Genomic DNA, 18,447 nt, shown 5'->3' with positions numbered 1-18,447 from the left:
ACGGAAGTCGGCGGCCCGGCGGCCCAGCTGGAAGCAGTGCGCCGCGGGTCGTGACTGCCGTCGAGTCCCGGGCCCCGCCAGCATTGGGGCGAGAGAAGGCCCGGAAGCGGAATCTTAGAGGGACGGGACTACCCCGGTTTGGCAGCCGGCTTCCAGTGAAGATGGCGGGGCCAGAACTGTTGCTCGACTCCAACATCCGCCTCTGGGTGGTCCTCCCCATCGTTATCATCACGTTCTTCGTGGGCATGATCCGCCACTACGTGTCCATCCTGCTGCAGAGCGACAAGAAGCTCACCCAGGAACAGGTGTCCGACAGGTGAGTACCGTCCCCGGCCTGCCGACCTCGCTCCCCCTGTGACCTTGGGCAGCAAAGTGCCGGTTTGCCGGAGTTCGCATCGCGCCCCCTACTGGTAGGTTGGCCTCGGTCCTGGCAGTGTATTTCACGTCTGTCGTCGGTAAAATGAGGATGATGGCAGTACCTGCCTTGGAGAACAGGCTTTGGAGATCAATTAGATGATGTCTTTAAATCTCTCAGTACGAGGCTCATAATAATCGTGAATATTGGTCGTCAACTCGCTAACCTTCCGTACGATTATCTACAGTCTGTCCTATTCCTGCCCTTCGTTAGGAAGAGTTTCTACCGAGTTCTAGGTGCGTTACTGCCTTTAGTCGTTGTGACACCAGTCAAGTGGATGTGATCGTCTGCGTTCTGTGAAACAAAATTCTGTAATGGTCAGCTGGGACGCTAGGAAACAAAGCACCACTTTGCAAACTGTAAAACTGCCGTTAGAGAAATGTGATGGGTTCGCACGATCATTTCCCCTCCTAAAGTCGAGGCAACTTCTTCCTCACATGCTTCCTGTGGAAGTTACTTACAGAGACAGATTTTGAGATCATTTTCGGTTGTACATAAACATATATCCTGTTTAACTAACATTAACAACTTTTAATCAGTTCTAATTATTTTCATGCAATCTCAAGAAATACTATATTGTTAACACCCCTTAGTCGCTTATCAGTCTCTTTCTCCCCCCTCCGACTTGCTCTCTCTCCCTCCCTCTGTGTGAGTGTGTGTGTGTGTGTGTGTGTGTATGACAAAGTCTCTATAGGCAGCCCATGCTGTCCTCAAATTCACAATCCTACTCCCCCCCCCCCCCCAGGCTCTTACTTTAATAAAGAGAGTAAGCCCCAGGTTCAGAAGTTAACACACGTAATCATGTCTAGTAAAAATTTATTGTTTAATTTTATTGTACTTATTAGAAATAATTTCTTTCACTGATGGCTGGTGGCTCTTGCCCATAATCCTAGCTACTGAGGAAACTGGGATCTGAGGATCACAGTTCAAAGCCAGTCCAGGCATTAAAGTCCATAAGACTTGTTTTGTTTAGTTTTGCCAATGCTGGGGCTTGAACTCAGGGCCTGGGCACTGTCCCTGAGCTTCTTTTGCTCAAGGCTAGCAATCTACCACTTGACCCACAGCACCACTTCAGGTGTCTTCTGTTTATAGTACTGAGGAATTGAACCCAGGGCTTCATGCACTCTATTACTAAGCCACATTCCCACCCCATTAGACTCTTATCTCCAATTAACTGCCCCAAAAAATTCCGAAGTAGGGGCTGGGAAGGTGGCTCAGTGGTAGAGCGCTTGCCTTGCATGCATGAGGCCCTGGGTTCAATTCTTCAGCACCATATAAGCAGAAAAAGCCAGAAGTGGGGCTGAGGCTCAAGTGGTAGAGCGCTGATCTACAGCTGAAGAGCTGGGGGACAGAGCCCAGGCCCAGAGTTCAGGCCCCACAACCGACAAAAAAAAAAAAAAAAAAAAAAAAAATCGGAAGTAGAGCTGTGACTTAAGTGGTAAAGCGCTAGCCTTGAGAAGAAAAGAAAAAAAAAAGCTCAAGGGACAGGACCCAGGCCCTGAGGACCAACACCAAAATAATAATAATTTCTCTCATTTTGTGGAATATAATACTGGGTTTCCATTTGCTGGAGATGTAAAGATTCTTTCAAATTAAAAACACATGGGGGGGGCAGCACTGGAAAGGTGGCTCAGTTTAGATCCTTGCATGCATAAGGCCCTGGGTTCAATTCCTCAGCACCACATAAGCAGAAAAAGCCAGAAGAGGTGCTGTGGCTCAAGTGGTAAAGTGCTAGCCTTGAACTGAAGAGCTGAGGGACAATGCCCAGGCCCAAAGTTCAGGCTCCAAGACGGACACACACACAAAAAAAGAAGTTCCATAGTGACATTTAAGACTTTAAGCCAAGTCTCTGGTTCCTAAACCAGATACCATCTTAGTTGCAAGTTTGATTATTTTTTCTGTAGCATGTTTCAGCCCTGACCATACTTACTTCCCTGATACTAACTTTAACAAGTAACTTTACTACTAAAGGAATTTATAGAAAGATGCAAAGTGAAGAGAGCATAGGTATTCAGCATTTCTTGGTACCTTCAAGTTAATTTTCGTTTGATCCTTACAGTAGCACTGAGATAGGTCATAGTAAACCTATTCCAATGGTTATAGAAAGAAAAGCCTGCAGAAGCAGCCTTTCCAGTGTAACCACAGTTCTAATTGTGCTTGAATGTGTACTTGAACCCAGATTGGTCTCTGATCTGCTATCATTGTTCCTAACTGCCATTTCTGTACAATGGATGATATCCTGCACTATGTGAATTCTGATACTCAGACCCACTGCTGCCATTCCTTTCTCCAAAATGACATTCATAGTTGATGCAATCTTTGTGTGGAACTGTTTTTTAAAAAAATAATAATAAAGTAAGGCCGGGAGCCAGTGGCTCATGCCTATAATCCTAGTTACTTAGGAGGCTGATATCTGAGGCTCAGGATTCAAAGCTACCCCCAGCAGGAATGTCCATGAGACTCTTATCTCCAGTTAACCACCAGAGCACTAGCTTTGAGCTGAAGAGCTCAGGGACAACACCCAGTCCCAGAGTTCAAGACCGAAGACTGACCAAGGAAAAAAAAAGTAAACTGTAGTTGTAATAATCAGAAAAAATAAAAGGAAAATCACTTTTAATAAAAATCGTGTGTGGGGCTGGGAAGGTAGCTCAGCGGTAGAGTGCATGCCTTGCAAGCATGAGGCCCTGGGTTCGATTCCTCAGCACCACATAAACAGAAAAAAAAGCCAGTAGTGGCGCTGTGGCTCCAGTGGTAGAGCGCTAGCCTTGAGCTGAAGAGCTGAGGGACAGCGCCCAAGCCCAGAGTTCAGGTCCCATGACCGGCAAAAAAACAAACAAACAAAAATCGTGTGTGTGTGTGTGTGTGTGTGTGTGTGTGTGTGTGTGTGTGTGTGTGTGTGTGTGTGTGTGTGTGTGTGTGTGTGTGTGTGTGTGTGTGTGTGTGTGTGTGTGTGTGTGTGTGTGTGTGTGTGTGTGTGTGTGTGTGTGTGTGTGTGTGTGTGTAATGCAGATGTATGTATGCATCTAGCTATAAAATCACCAGAAGGGATGGGTCAATTGAAGCCTGAAGTCTTCTTTTTTGAGACAGGGTCTCCCTAAGTAGCCTAGGCTAAACTCATGATCCTTCTGCCTCTGCCCCTTAGTGTTGGGATTATATTTGGAGAAAGGGCATATATAAAACATGTTTTCCAACTTACAGAATGTAATAGTGCATTGGAAAAGAAGAAAAGAGTCACAGATTGTTAAGAATAGGGAATTCCAGGGCTGGGGAGGTGGCTCAGTGGTAGAGCACTTGCCTTGCATGCCTGAGGCCCTGGGTTCGATTCCTCAGCACCACATAAGCAAAAAAAAAAAAGCCAGAAGTGGCGCTATGGCTCAAGTGGTAGAGCGCTAGCCTTGAGCTGAAGAGCTGAGGGACAGCGCCCAGGCCCAGAGTTCAGGCACCATGACGGACCCAAAAAAAAAAAAAAAAGAATAGGGAATTCCATGCCAGACACTGGTAGCTCATGCCTATAATCCCACCTACTTAGAGGGCTGAGATCTGAAGAATCATGATTCAAAGGCCATGCAGAAAAGTCCATTAGACTCCATCTCCAAAGTAACCACTCTAGCAGGACTGGAGGAATGACTCAAGTAGAAGTGGTAGCACACCAGCTTGGCAAATGAGAGGTCCCCTAAACCCCAGTGCTGTCAAAAATAAAAATAAAAAATAGAGCCTCAGGAGGTTGAAATCTGAGAATTGGGATGTGAAGCCAGCCCAGGCAGGAAAGTCCTGGAGACAAAGTCCTGGAGACCTATCTCCAATTAACTACCAAAAAAGCCAGAAGTAGGGGCTGGGAAGGTGGCTCAGTGGTAGAGTGCTTGCCTTGCATGCATGAGGCCCTGGGTTCAATTCCTCAGCACCACATAAGCAGAAAAAAAGCCCGAAGTGGCTCTGTGGCTCAAGTGGTAGAGTGCTAGCCTTGAGCTGAAGAGCTAAGGGACAATGCCCAGGCCCAGAGTTTAGGCCCCATGACCGACGAAAAAAAAAAAGCCAGAAGTGGAGCTGTAACTCAAATAGTAGAGCACTAGCCTTGAGCAAAAGAAGCTTAAGGACAGTGCCCAGGTCCTGAGTTCAAGCCGCCCCAGAGAGAAAGAGAGAGAACTCCAGTTTGAGAAATACTGACTTTAAAAATTGAAGTTTTCCAGGTGCTAGTGGCTGTAATACTAGCTATTCAGGAGGCTGAGATCTCAGGATTGCAGTTTAAAGCCATCCTGGACAGGAAAGGCAGGCAGTTTGAGACTTATCTCTAATTTAGCCACTAAAAAGCTGGAAGTGGAGGTGTGGCTCAAGTGATAGAACTCTAGCCTTGAGCAAAAAAACTTAAGAGACAGTGCCCAAGCCCTGAGTTCGAGACCCAGGACCACAACCCCACCCCCAGCACACAGATACACAAAGAAAACAAAAACCCTAAAGTTTGGCAAGGTGAGGTGCTGCATTCATGTAATTCTGTCTCTTGGGAGGCTGAAGCAGGAAGTGCTTGGCTGTCATGGACCAGCACTGGTACACTGGCCACACACTGAATAGCATTAGTCTAGCTTCCTGGAATAGAACAGATATAGTAAGGTCCCCTCTGTAGGCCTGTGGGTAAAGAAGTCAGGTGTTTAGTCCTGAGACAGAACTCCAGGAGGACATTGGGCCTTGGAGAATTTTGTGCAGAAGGTGTTAATGGCATGATGGCTAGCTAGCACTGGCAGGAAACAGGGGGCCAGTACATGCTCACCATCAGGACAACTGGCATACATGCAGGATAGTGGGCAGACACAGAGGATGCTAACACAGTTATATTCTTTTTTTTTCCCCCACTCTTCAAAAATTCCATTAATTTCAGGGTTTTTTGCTCCCTTTCAACAGCTTTAGAAAACTTTTAAGTATTTTGATCTCTATTGTTTGGTATTTGTATCTTAGCAACCCTAGTCCCCGTATAGCTCCATATTATCTGTAAGGATCCACTGTGCTCTGGTATCACTACATGATTCATTTATTCAGTCAGTGTTTACCGAGAACTTAGTCTGAATTCTGGGTGGAGTGGCTGATTGTTCTTCCCAGATAACAGCTAGGCCTGTCCTCATTTCCACGTGTGCCCGAAGAAGTTCCTTCTTTATCCTCATCCTTCCCCTCCCTGCCCCCAGACCTGCTGAGCAGTGTCCAACTGCTCCCCTTTCCACACTCAGAAAGTTCTTTCTTGTCTCATTATGAAGTAAGACAAGCCACAATGAAATATGCCAACTATGCCTACCTCAGAAATCTTTCTTTGTTCAGATCCACAGTCTCTTCTGAGGACTACTCTTTTGAAAATCTGAGTGTTAGGCTCAGGGTATTACGTTGGTTTTTAGGATATTTGAATTTAGGGTGAATTTCCACACATAGCTGTTGCAAAATAGGTTCTTTCTTGTGTTCAAATAGGTCTCCACTTTATTCTCTCCTTTTCTTCTCCTGTTTCACTTAAAAAAAATCTCATCGTCTGTCTTGGTTGTATTTTTCAGTCAAGTCCTAATTCGAAGCAGAGTCCTCAGGGAAAATGGAAAGTACATTCCCAAACAGGTACTCATTTCTGTTTTATTAAAAGCTCTATCATTCACAGCTGAATGTTTTATAAGAGAATTCTTTGGAAATTAGCAATTTAGTGCTGAAGCCATGGCCTGGTGGCGTTTGCTGTCACTGTGACCTTACCCTTCTTAGGAAATTGTTTTTAAATGTGACTCAGCTTAAGTGTCAGGTCGGCTGCCAAGGTGGCTGGCAGTGCTGACAGTAATAGCGTCTCCCAAAGCCTCTCAGCAGACCTCTGGGGACTAGTTGACAATTTGCAGTGTCACAGTTCTTCACACTTAAAACCCTTTCTTTCTTTTTCTAGTCTTTCTTGACACGAAAGTATTACTTCAACAACCCAGAGGATGGATTTTTCAAAAAAACTAAAAGAAAGGTTGTACCACCTTCTCCTATGACTGGTAAGGCCACCTCCCTTCTCTCGCCGTTACAAAAGATTGTTTAAATGTTAAATTGTAGGAGATGGAAGGGACCATAGAAGTCATCTCATGTGGAAAGCCATAGATTGCTACAATCTGGGCACACTGAGTGTAGGTGGATTTGAGAAGGCTGGGGAGCTTTCCAGCATCTCCCACCATGCCTGCGCCTCTGCTGGCAGATGGCTTCCTGCTGCTGCCTGAGCCAGGAGGAGCTCCGAGTTTGGTCCATCTGAAAGTATTCACTGCAGCCACAAATTGGAATACGCCTAGACATTGAAAATCCTGAGGGATAGTTACTATACCAGCGTGCAAATAACAGTCACAAAAAATTACTTTCATTCATTTTATTCTTTTGTTGTTGTTGTTAATCATGGGGCTTGAACTCAGGGCCTGGGTGCTGTCCCTGAGCTCTTCTGCTCAAGGCTAGTGATCTACCACTTGAGCCACAGCACCACTTCCTATTTTATTCTTTTGTCGGGCTGGGGAATCAACCTAGGACCTTATATACACAAGGCAAGTTCTCTACCACTGCGGTTAACAACTAACTATAGCCCTCACGAATTTTTTTTTTGGGGGGGTCCAGTTGTGGGGCCTGAACTCTGGGCCTGGGCACTGTCCCTCAGCTCTTCAGCTCAAGGCTAGCGCTCTACCACTTGAGCCACAGCACCACTTCCGGCTTTTTTCTTTTTGCTTATGTGGTGCTGAGGAATCGAACCCAGGGCCTCAGGCATGCAAGGCAAGCGCTCTACCACTGAGCTACCTTCCCAGCCCCACAAAATTATTTTTTAAAGGTTAAGAAACAACATAGTCAGTATGGAGCCCCTTTATATTTGAATCACTTTCATCAGAGGTGAAAGCATTTGCCATAGACAGTTGAACATGTTCGGAGAGGCCTAAAAGAGCCCCTCCAGCATCAAATTTTGTCATTTGAACTGCTTTATCATGAATGAGTCTCTAAGTTTCATCTACATTATAAGAATTTCCACAACATGGGCATGGTCAGCGGAGGAAACCTGAGTGCCTTGTGCTTCTGTCCTAGATCCCACCATGCTCACAGACATGATGAAAGGGAACGTGACAAATGTCCTTCCCATGATTCTCATCGGAGGTTGGATCAACATGACTTTCTCTGGCTTTGTTACAAGTAAGTTCCAGCTCTAGCGCACCTCACGTTTACTTTGGCTGCACTCCCTTCTCAGGTCCCCAGCCAGAGAAATCCCCAGCTGCTGACACCCGTAATGTTCTGGGTCTTAGGCTTTCTTGTGGAAACTGCTAATATTGCTTGAATAAAAGCATTTAATAAACTACAGTTTTGCGCCACCTTTTCCAAATTGATCCTAAGTTCCTGGGCTGGATGCCCTTTTCCCAATGAAGACTCAAAAGAGGGACTTGCTAGTTTGCCTCTGTGATGAGGTGTATTCTAGGGAAGGGAGTTTTAACTCCTTCTGACTTCCTTTGCCAGGTGTGAAGGGCAGTTTTCAACCTGTTTTGCTTGTAAGTTGATTTGATTTTCATCAATCCTAGATCTGTAGTGACTTCGACTTGTACAAACTCCACTTAGGACTTAGTGGATCAGTGCAATTTTTTTTCCAAATTTTAGGTCACAGCTCAGTTTGAGTGCCTGCTCAGCTGTCTAGAAGTTGGTATTATTCAAGGAAACTGGAGCAGAGCCACACTCTGACTGTTTTTTTCTTCAGGAACTGCCATGGATTTCCTGGTGGAAATCATTTTCCAACAGCCAGATGGCACAGAGTCCCCACCTCCTCAGGAGAGTGCTTTCACACTTCAGCCCTCTAAAAATAACACGGCTGGGTGCTGAGAACGTTTCTCTCCTCTCTGCAGCCAAGGTCCCATTTCCACTGACCCTCCGTTTTAAGCCTATGCTACAGCAAGGGATTGAACTGCTCACCTTAGACGCGTCCTGGTAAGAACTTGCTTATCTAATAAAAATATAAGCCAAAACCTAAACATCAAAGCTCCCAGTTTGAATTTCTACCTGGAATAGGTGTTCTAAAGGTTGTCTTTGGTTTGTTGTTAATAGTTGAAATCTACTCAGAACGCCCTGCTGGGTTTTGGTCTTTGCGTGGGTCTTGCCTGAAGAGAGGATGTGCTGGGTTTTGGTCTTTGCGTGGGTCTTGCCTGAGGAGAGGATGTGCTGGGTTTTGGTCTTTACATAGGTCTTGTCTGAGGAGAGGATGTGCTGGGTTTTGGTCTTTGCGTGGGTCTTGCCTGAGGAAAGGATGTGCTGGGGTTTTTTTCCCTGGGGTATAAGTGAAGGTGCTGGCTTAAAAAAAAAAAATGACCTCTGACCACACAGTCCTTGATATTTCATTTTGGGTTTGTTTCATTATTTTATTCTGTATTTTCTTTTGGCTTAGTTGTGTGAGGTGGGTTTGTTTTCAAGTGTTAGGAATGGAGCTCAGGGCCTTGCACATTCTAGGCAAGTACTCTACCATTGATCCAAACTTTGGTCTTGTGAGACCAAGTCTTGCTATGTAACCCAGGAAGACCTCAAACTCTTGGTCCCTCGGACTAGTGCTGGGATTACAGGTGTAATCCCTGGCTAGGGGAAACCTTTTTATCAATATCATGGAGCTTACGGGAATGTGTGTGTCAGCCATCTTTCTGTTATTGTAACAAATACCTGAGACAACCAGTTTATGAGGAAAGGTTTGTTTCAGCTCACTTTTAAAGTTCTCATTCATTCCATGACCAACAGGCCCCACGGGTTTGGCCTGTGGCAGCGGATCTTGGCAGCAGCATGGTTCTAGCCCAGTAGTCAGAACACAAGAGGGAGAGGGGAAGAGTCCAATCTGCCACCTTGGGGGCAGGGGACAGACAGAGCTAAAATAAAGGAGGCCTCAGCGATGAAGTTCAGAACCCAAAGACTTTCCCAACAGCTGCTGTCCTCAGCCACTGCAAGCACTTCCTGAAAGCCTCCTCCTGCCCTTTTCTGCTGAGTGAAACACACAAGCATGCTTCCTCTAGGGAACCAGATTCTAGACAGGGGCCTCTTAACAGAGAAGTTCCTTCCCTCCCTCCCTTCCTCCCTCCCTTCCTTCCTTCCTTCCTTCCTTTGCCCAAGCTCAGAACCTAGGTGCTGTCCCCGAGCTTTATTTTTTGTTTATTTTACTCAAGGTTAACACTCTACCACTTCTAGCTTTTTTGGTAGTTTATTGGAGATAAACTCCAATAGAGTCTCCAATAGAGTCTCCCAGACTTCCTACCAAGGCAGGTTTCAAGCCATGATCCTCAAATCTCAGCTTCCTATTATAAGCGTGAGCGAGACCCTGACACCTGGCAAGAAATATCAGTCAGTATTCTGTATCTCTATTTGGGTTGTGAATTGGCTGCATCAGCCCTAACCCAGGCAGGCAGAAGGGTGCTGTGCATTGATTTCTGAAGTTAACGACCTGTACTTTCCTTTGGCTTTGTAGGGTGAGTTCTGCATCCTGGTACTTCCTCAATGTGTTTGGGCTCCGGAGCATTTATTCTCTGATTCTGGGCCAAGATAATGGTAAGAAACAGTAGGCCTGATCACAAATAATTGCTTAGAGGAATCGTCCATATTAGAGCACAAAAACTCTTGTAGTTAGTTAGCTATTGGTTATCATAGAAGAACATTGCTTCATTCTTCAAGTTCCTGAGTTGTTCTGGAAACCTAAAAAATTCCCAGGCTCCCACCGAAGCCCTGGGTTGCAAGTTGAGACCTTAACAGCCACCCTGCAGGGCTGACAGAGCACACAAAGTAGATACACAGAGCACCTCGTGAGGGTCCTAGCGGACGGTATCACTCAATAACTGGCAGCCCCTGTCGTGGAGGGTAAAATAAAGTTGCAAGCTTCTGTTAGTTGTCTTTCTGCAGCGGTCAGCCCTGTTTTTCAGGGGAGGTACAGTGGCTTTCCCATAATCACAGTTCATGGGTGCTAGCCAGTCAGGGATCCCATCCTGAGAAACACCATCAAGCTGGCAGTGCCGAGCGCTGCTTGGGATTCACTCAGCCTGTCTTCCATGCAGCCGCTGACCAGTCACGAATGATGCAGGAGCAGATGACGGGAGCAGCCATGGCCATGCCCGCAGACACCAACAAGGCTTTCAAGGTATGTGCCCCGAGCTTGCCAGCAGCAGGTGGCATTGCAGTGCCCTCAGAAAGACACTGGTCCTCTCTTTCCTCAGTTTCCCTAGCTGTGGCTCCTCACCTATCATAAACAAACACACTGAGGAAAACTCCCAAAGTAAACAGTCATGGCTTCAACCTGCGCAGTGTTGCAGCCACCGTCCCCCATCCGGGCACTCAGTCACCACTCCATCCTTTGTGGCCCATGGCAGCTGAGAGATGCCAGGTTCATGCAACTTTTCTTTCTTTTTTTTTTTTTTTGTCGGTCGTGGGGCTTGAACTCTGGGCCTGGGCGCTGTCCCTCAGCTCTTCAGCTCAAGGCGAGCGCTCTACCACTTGAGCTACAGTGCCACTTCCGGTTTTCTGGTGGTTTATTGGAGATAGGAGTCTCACGGTCTCTCCTGCCCCGGCTGGCTTTGAACCGCGATCCTCAGATCTCAGCCTCCTGAGTAGCTAGGATTACAGGCGTGAGCCACCAGCGCCCACTTCATGCAACTTTTCTTATAGTCTTTCCTATACTTACTCTGTTTCATTATTGTTGTTTAGTTTCTAACCCCGACTTACAAGGTAAACTTCATGTTAGGGATGTAGCGAAATAGCTGCGTAGGGCATGGCACCCCTTTGCAGATTCAAGTCCACGCGTAGTCTTCGAATGTCCTCCCTGAGGACAAAGTAGAATGCTAAGCTGGACCAATGCATTCGCAAGCTATGTGCAATGTTGGCATAGCTGTAGACACCTGTAGTCCCAGCCTCTTGGGAGGCTGAAGGAGAATCATGTTAGTATAGGAATTTGAGACCAGCTTCAGCATCCTAGTGAGACCCTGTGTCACACAGAAAGCTCTGTGCTGAGCGCTATTGTTTGAACATAAAATATTTAAATTCATCAAAAAAAGAGCATGTGTATCTCTTGTTCTTCAGACAGGCGTGTCTATTAAGTTAATTGGAGATTCTTGTCACTTATACTGGTTTCCAAATATCCAAATTTAATCCACCATGGAAGTGAGGCTATAAAACAGCCCAGTTGTAAAGGAAGGCGTGACACTGTCCAAAAAGAAATGTACTCTTACTTTTTTTTTTTTTTTTGTCGGTCGTGGGGCTTGAACTCTGGGCCTGGGTGCTGTCCCTCAGCTCTTCAGCTCAAGGCGAGAGCGCTCTACCACTTGAGCTACAGCACCACTTCCGGTTTTCTGGTGGTTTATTGGAGATAGGAGTCTCACGGTCTCTCCTGCCCGGGCTGGCTTTGAACCGCGATCCTCAGATCTCAGCCTCCTGAGTAGCTAGGATTACAGGCATGAGCCACCAGCGCCCGGCTAATGTACTCTTACTTGACTTACATAACTAACCCCTCTGTACAACACCTTCTTCATCATCATCATCATCAAATTAAAAAAACAACCTAGTCAAAGGCAGTCCATTAAACATTTGGGACATTTCAGCCTTTTTGGGACCCAGCAGACATGAGATGTAAATGGAATGTGTACAATGGAGTATTATTCAACTATAAAAAGGGATGGGGGGGGTGAGGGGGGGATATGGGAAGGGATAGGAAAGGGAAACAAAGGAGGAGGCAAAAATGCTTGATAAGAAATGTACTCATTATCTTGCCCATGTAATTGTAACTCCTCTGTATGGTATTTTCACAATAAAAATAAAAAGGGATGAAGACTGGGTGCTGGTGGCTCACACGTAACTACTCAGGCGGCTGAGATCTGAGGATTGCAGTTCAAAGCTAGCCCAGGCAGAAAAATCCGTAAGACTTACCTCCAATAAACCACTGAAGTACAGCTGTGGCTCAAATGGTAGAGCACTAGCCATGAGCACAGAAGCTCAGCGATAATGCACAGGCCCTAAGTTCAAGCCTCAACACAGGTAACAAACACACAAAAAAGGAATGAAGTACTGAGTCATCCTGAACAGTGATCAGCCTTGAAAGCATGTTAAGTGAAAGGAAAACAACAAAGCCACACCCATCACAGACTATCAGACTATACAGCCCCTTCCCAGAATGTACAGGAGCGGGTACTGGGCAGCAGGGCCTGTGTGGTGGGCAGCTCCATAGCCTGTTGCTATGGAGTTTGGTTTCAAGTCTCAGGACTAGAGCCAGAAAGCAATAAATAATATTTTTAATAACTCAGGTAAAAGTAGACTAATAATAGAATATGAAGAAATTTTTCAGAAAATTATGAAAATTGGTTCAGCATATTACATCAGAATCTAACAACCCCAAGTTACCAGCATAAGGAAGTGTGTGTGTGTGTGTGTGTGTGTGTGTGTGTGTGTGTGTGTGTGTGTGTGTGTGTGTGTGTGTGTGTGTGTGTGTGTGTGTGTGTGTGTGTGTGTGTGTTCACTGTGCATCTTCACAGTGACATGGTGCTCAGTGAGCAAGAGGTTCAGCAGCTCTGTGTGATCTCTCTCAGCCCAGTCTCCTTGTAGCTCCTGGCTGGGCAGGCAGAGACCACAGGTCACCCTGGTCCAGTCACGAGCCCCTTCCTCCCCACCCTCTCGTCTTCTCTGCAGACAGAGTGGGAGGCTTTGGAGCTGACAGACCACCAGTGGGCACTGGATGATGTGGAGGAGGAGCTCATGGCCAAGGACTTACACTTCGAAGGCATGTTCAAGAAGGAATTACAGACGTCCATCTTCTGAGGACCAAGCAGGGATCGGCTGTGCCAGGAACTTGGAATAGCGCTTAACCTTGTAACTTTCGTTGGAGCTTCGGAGCCTCTGAGAATAAAAGGGGTGCCAGGGCTGGCGGGTGTGCTGCAAGGCTCGTTCTTGTCTGAGCTGGGTCCCCCTGTATTGGAAACTAGAGGAAAGAGGAGTATTGCGGGGTGACATGCTAGTTAAAAGTGGCACACATTTTCCTGATAGAGACTAGTGATGAAGTCAGAGAAAGGGGAATCCTCATAGAGCTACTAAATCTACACCCAAAGGTAGCCCAAACCACCCAGTCTCTGGAAGAAGCATCGTCAGTTATAACTAGTTCTTATGTTCAGTCAGCCTGACTTCTAACCACTGTAAACTCCTGTTTTCTTGGAATCCAAACACCCTGCATTGTACCTTTAATTTCTATTTTGTTAGGATTTTTAACTTTCTTTACAAAAGTAATACATTTTCAGTACCGAAAATTTAGAAACTATGGAAGAGCCAAATAAATGGCCTTGTGCTGTTCACTTAAAGCTTACTAAATGACACATTGGACAAATGTGTCGAAACTGGCTAAGATTAACTCTGCAGCGTGGCAAGCCTCGGTCAGGACAGACCCAGAACACAAACTTGTAATTCTGATACTGTCCAGTGAAAGTGACTGACCCCGAGGCCTGCCGGGCTCTCGTAGGCCTATGGGGTCATCAGAGACAAGTTCTTGATCTGGACTTCAGAAAACAGCAAATCCGCTGGCCAGTGGACAGTGCTGTGCTGTGCACGGCCAGCTAGCTGAACAGAAGACCTCATTCCTGATTACTCTGGACAGGAGAAAATTCACATATCGCTGTCAGAGAGAGGGGGCAGCCAGATGTGTAGGTCAGGATGCCCAGGAATACTTCTGTCTTGATTAATGGTCCCAGGGAGGTGGCAGGGCACCATTGCTGTACCAAGAGGTGAATGTAATTTGCATGTTGAGCTCTGTATCAAGAACAACAACTTGACTACAAATTAAACCATCCTGTGTTCTCTCCTTTGCCTGTGAATGTGTTGCCTCTGGGGGTCACTGAGTTTCTGCCAGCAGTGAGAAGTGTCTATTTAGTCCACAGCTGGTGTGTCATGGTGAAAGACAGTGGCTTCGTCTTCAGAGACCTCAGGAGAGGGGGGAGCAGCTCAGGTCGCCAGGGGCTTAGTGCGCATGAGGTCCTGGGTCCACCCCAGTAGAAAACAGAAATGAGCTTGTGAGCACTGTGAAATGAGCACTGTGTATACAGCCCAGGCGTGGAACTCACAATAGTGAGTGCTGGGATTACAGACACCATCACATGACACCCTCTTCATCCTCTTCATTGAGGCTCTGAAGCCCTCAGACACGCCAAGGAATGGAAGGCAGATGACATGCCGGTCTTAAAAGCAGAGCTGAGGGCTGGGAAGGTGGCTCAGTGGTAGAGCGCTTGCCTTGCATGCATGAGGCCCTGGGTTCGATTCCTCAGTACCACATAATCAGAAAAAAGCTGGAAGTGGCGCTGTGGCTCAAGTGGTAGAGCGCTAGCCTTGAGCTGAAGAGCTGAGTGACAGCGCCCAGGCCCAGAGTTCGGGCCCCACACCGACAAAAACAAAAAAAGCAGAACTGATCGTGATGGCAGTAGTGAGGAGCCTGCAGGAGGGGCTGAGGTGAGAGGTTTGCTGCTGGTGGAGAACGGAGGTTGGGATGGAGGGGTAGAGGTGGGCCGTGTTGGAGGGGGGGATGGAGGGTAGAGGTGGGCCGTGTTGGAGGGGGGGATGGAGGGTAGAGGTGGGCCGTGTTGGAGGGGGGGATGGAGGGGTAGAGGTGGGCAGTGTTGGAGGGAGAGGGAGATGGCAGGGATGGAGCTCAGCCCGTGTGGAGGCCTAGCACCCCCTCACTCATGCATGGCTCTGCCTAGAACCTTGCCCCTCTCAGGGCCTCAGTCTCCCCATCTGTCAAAGGGGATCCTATGCTGCCGCCACTTTGGAAAACTCTGGCAGTCTTCAAAAGGTTAACGTTTCTGTGTGACCCTGTGATGCCACTAGTAGACGAGCAAAAGCACAGGGAGCCACAGCACGGTGAGGATCTCGATGAATCGCTTTGTCCCAGAAGTGTGCAAACCCTCAGACTGGACTACTTAAACGTTTCTGTGTTTAAATTTTAAATACACAATTTGCAACCAGGACATCCTGTTGTCTCAAATAACATGTTTTGGGGACAACTAGTATGTGAGTAGGGGCACATGGACACACTGAGGTAGATACTAGGGCATTTGTTGCATTTGCTAATGATTATGGAAAACAATACCGTAAAAGACAGGGTTACAGAGAAACAAGAAACAGTCGAAGACCTCAGTGTTCAAAGCCAATCAGGCATACAAATTAGCAAGACTCCTATCGCCAAAGAGTCAGGTATAGTGAATCATGCCTGTAATCACAGCAATTCTAGAAACAGACATCAGGAGAATCCTGTTCAACACCAACCAGAGCCAGAAAATGAGCAAAGCCTCATTTTATCCACTAAGAGGCATGGTGGTACACACTGGGGATTTCACCTATCGCAGGAAGGAAGGAAAATCTCAGTCTAAGGCAAGGTCCAGGCAAAAACACAAAACCCTACCTGAAAAAACTAAAGCAGAGGGGGCTGGGTAGGTGGCTCAGTGGTAGAGCGCTTGCCTTGCATGCCTGAGGCCCCGGGTTCGATTCCTCAGCACCACATAAGCAAAATAAAAAAAGCCAGAAGTGGCGCTGTGGCTCAAGTGGTAGAGCGCTAGCCTTGAGCTGAAGAGCTGAGGGACAGCGCCCAGGCCCAGAGTTCAGGCCCATGACCGGACCCCCCCCCCAAAAAAAAAAAACTGATGAAGAGGTAATAGAGGATGAGGAATAAAGAACACTAAATGTTAAAAAAAAAAAAAAAAAAAAAAAAAACTAAAGCAGAAAGGGTTATGAGTGTGGCTCACTGGGAACGCACCTGTCCAGCAAGCTCCAGGTCCTGAGCTCAAACTCTAGTAACCATCAAAATGAAAACACAGGGCTGCACAAAGTTTAGACATATTCATAGCAACATTCACAAAATCAAGTAAGAAACACCCTAACTGTCCATTAAGTAATAGTGGATAAGCAAAATATTGTATCCATAGGACAGGATATTATTTGGCAACCAAACGAGTGATCCACTGACATTACCAACCCAGATGGACTGTGAACCACTTAGGGAAGCTCATTTCCATACATCAGAATATTCTCCAGGTTTTCTCTTCCTCTTTGCAATGCCAGGTGGAATGCAGAGCCTCACACAATGGGAGGCAAATGCTCCATCACCAGGCTACATTTTTACTGGCATGTCCAGAATTAGCCAAGCCACAGAGATGTAGGTAGGTGGGTGGTGGCAGACTTGGAAGGAGACTGGAAAGTGCTTGCTAAGGGGCTGCCATATACTAGCTTTCCACCACTGTGAAAAACACCTAAGAAAACCCACTTGAAAGGAGGACAGGCCTACTTAGGCTCACCTTTTCAGATGCGCTTCGTGGCGGATTGGCTCTGTCCATCTTGGGCCTGGCATCCATGGGTGGGGACATGGCGTGAAGCAGCCTGGCGTGGTGGAAATGTGTGGTGAGCAAGGCTGCTCACCCACTGCTGAGAAGTGGAAAAGAATTCAGGGCTGAGGTCCTGACATCAAGAGGACACACCCCATGACCTCACTTCCGCCATCTAGGCCCCACCTCTTAATGATTCCACCACCTCTGCTTAGTGTGGCAGATAGGAGAATGAAGGCCTTTTCCAAGTCACAGCAGGTGATGAGAATGTTCTAAAACTCATGGGATAGGAAGCAGGGGTGTGGCTTAGTCTTGCCTAGCATGGGCAAGGTGTTGGATTCAAAAATAAAAAGCAAAATATGGGCTGGGAATGTGACTCAGTGGTTGAGTCCTTGCCTAACATGCAGGAAGCCCTGGGTTCGACTCCTTAGTCCCACATAAACAGAAGAAGCTGGAAGTAACACCATGGCTCACGTGGTAGAGCGTTAGCCTTGAGCAAAAGCAGCTCAGGGACAGTGCCCAGGCCCTGAGTTCAAGGCCCAGGACTGCCCCTCCCCCCAAAAAGCGAAAACTAAAAAGCAAAACTGAATATGATGCAAAATGCGCACATCTGTGAATGCCTAACACTAAATAGTACTGTTACATGGGAATTTGGTGAGATTCGGAGAAGCCACACTTTGAGAGGTCAAAGTGGGAGTCTTTATTAGAAAGCCCACAACTTGCAAGCAGACTCATACCCCCCCCCAAAAAAAAAAAAAACTTGCAGTCCCAACTGTGGCTAGCACAAAGTTTATAAAGGTAAAAACCACATCAAGGCAGATGTCACATGTTGTAAGGACTAGCAAAGCGTATTTTACATAAGCAAACAAAACAAGATATCTAGGGGGAAACATCAGGGATAATCAAGGGCCAGTTATGGGGGGGGGCAGGGAAGGACATTCAAGGGCAATCAAGGGCAAGTATTCTCTGGAGAAAGACTGTCCTGGAGCTAAACCAGCCATGACACATCTGCAGTTCAAAGAATGACGTACATCACCTTTAGAGTTCTCCTGGGAAAGTCCCAAGAAAGACAGCAATGCTAGTCGGGCACCAGTGGCTCACGCCTTAATCCTAGCTGCTCAGGAGGCTGAGATCTGAGGATTGAGGTTCGAAGTGGGGCAGGAAAGTCTTTGAAACTTTTATCTTACCTCCAATAAACCACTCAGAAAACCAAAAGTGACGCTGTGGCTCAAGTAGTAGAGCTCTAGCTTTGAGCTGAAGAGCTAAGGGACAGCGCCCAGGCCCAGAGTTCAAGCCCCATGACCAACAAAAAAGAGAAAGAAAACAAAAATTTCTTATCTCAATGGGAAATCAAATCTTAAGATTATTTTTCACTTACCTAAGAAGATTAAAGCAAATTAAAAATCAAGCAATACACATCAGAGGAAAAAAATGCCTAAGGAAGGAGTTCCAATCACAATACCCTTCTTAAATTGGCTTCAGTTATTAAGTCATAATTCTAGTATCATAAAAGCAGAATTCTGATATAAACAAAAACAGTCCAGGCGCTGGTGGCTCATGCCTATAATCCTAGCTACTTAGGAGGCTGAGATCTGAGGATCATGGTGCAGTGCAAAGCCAGCCCCCGCAGAAAAGCCCATGACACTCTTTTTTTTTCCTTTGGGGCTTGAACTCTGGGCTTGGGCGCTGTCCCTGTGCTCTTCAGCTCATGGCAAATGCTCTACC

General features: G+C 46.7%; 1 protein-coding gene across 1 annotated transcript; it reads left to right on the top strand.

Annotated features, from left to right (window-relative positions):
* Window positions 1-10: 10 nt before the first annotated feature.
* Window positions 11-14,213, top strand: LOC138824800 (ER membrane protein complex subunit 3). The gene is made up of 8 exons (XM_070019090.1): window positions 11-316; window positions 5,941-5,998; window positions 6,309-6,402; window positions 7,460-7,564; window positions 8,263-8,344; window positions 9,858-9,937; window positions 10,438-10,520; window positions 13,055-14,213. The coding sequence occupies exons 1-8, from the start codon at window positions 162-164 to the stop codon at window positions 13,181-13,183; spliced, it is 786 nt and encodes a 261-aa protein (XP_069875191.1). The 5' UTR covers window positions 11-161; the 3' UTR covers window positions 13,184-14,213.
* Window positions 14,214-18,447: the final 4,234 nt, after the last annotated feature.

This window comes from Dipodomys merriami, unplaced genomic scaffold, assembly GCF_024711535.1.
Source record: "Dipodomys merriami isolate MVZ:Mamm:240054 unplaced genomic scaffold, mDipMer1.0.p SCAF_13, whole genome shotgun sequence".
NCBI lineage: Eukaryota > Metazoa > Chordata > Mammalia > Rodentia > Heteromyidae > Dipodomys > Dipodomys merriami.
This window is presented reverse-complemented; position numbering and strand designations above follow the sequence as displayed.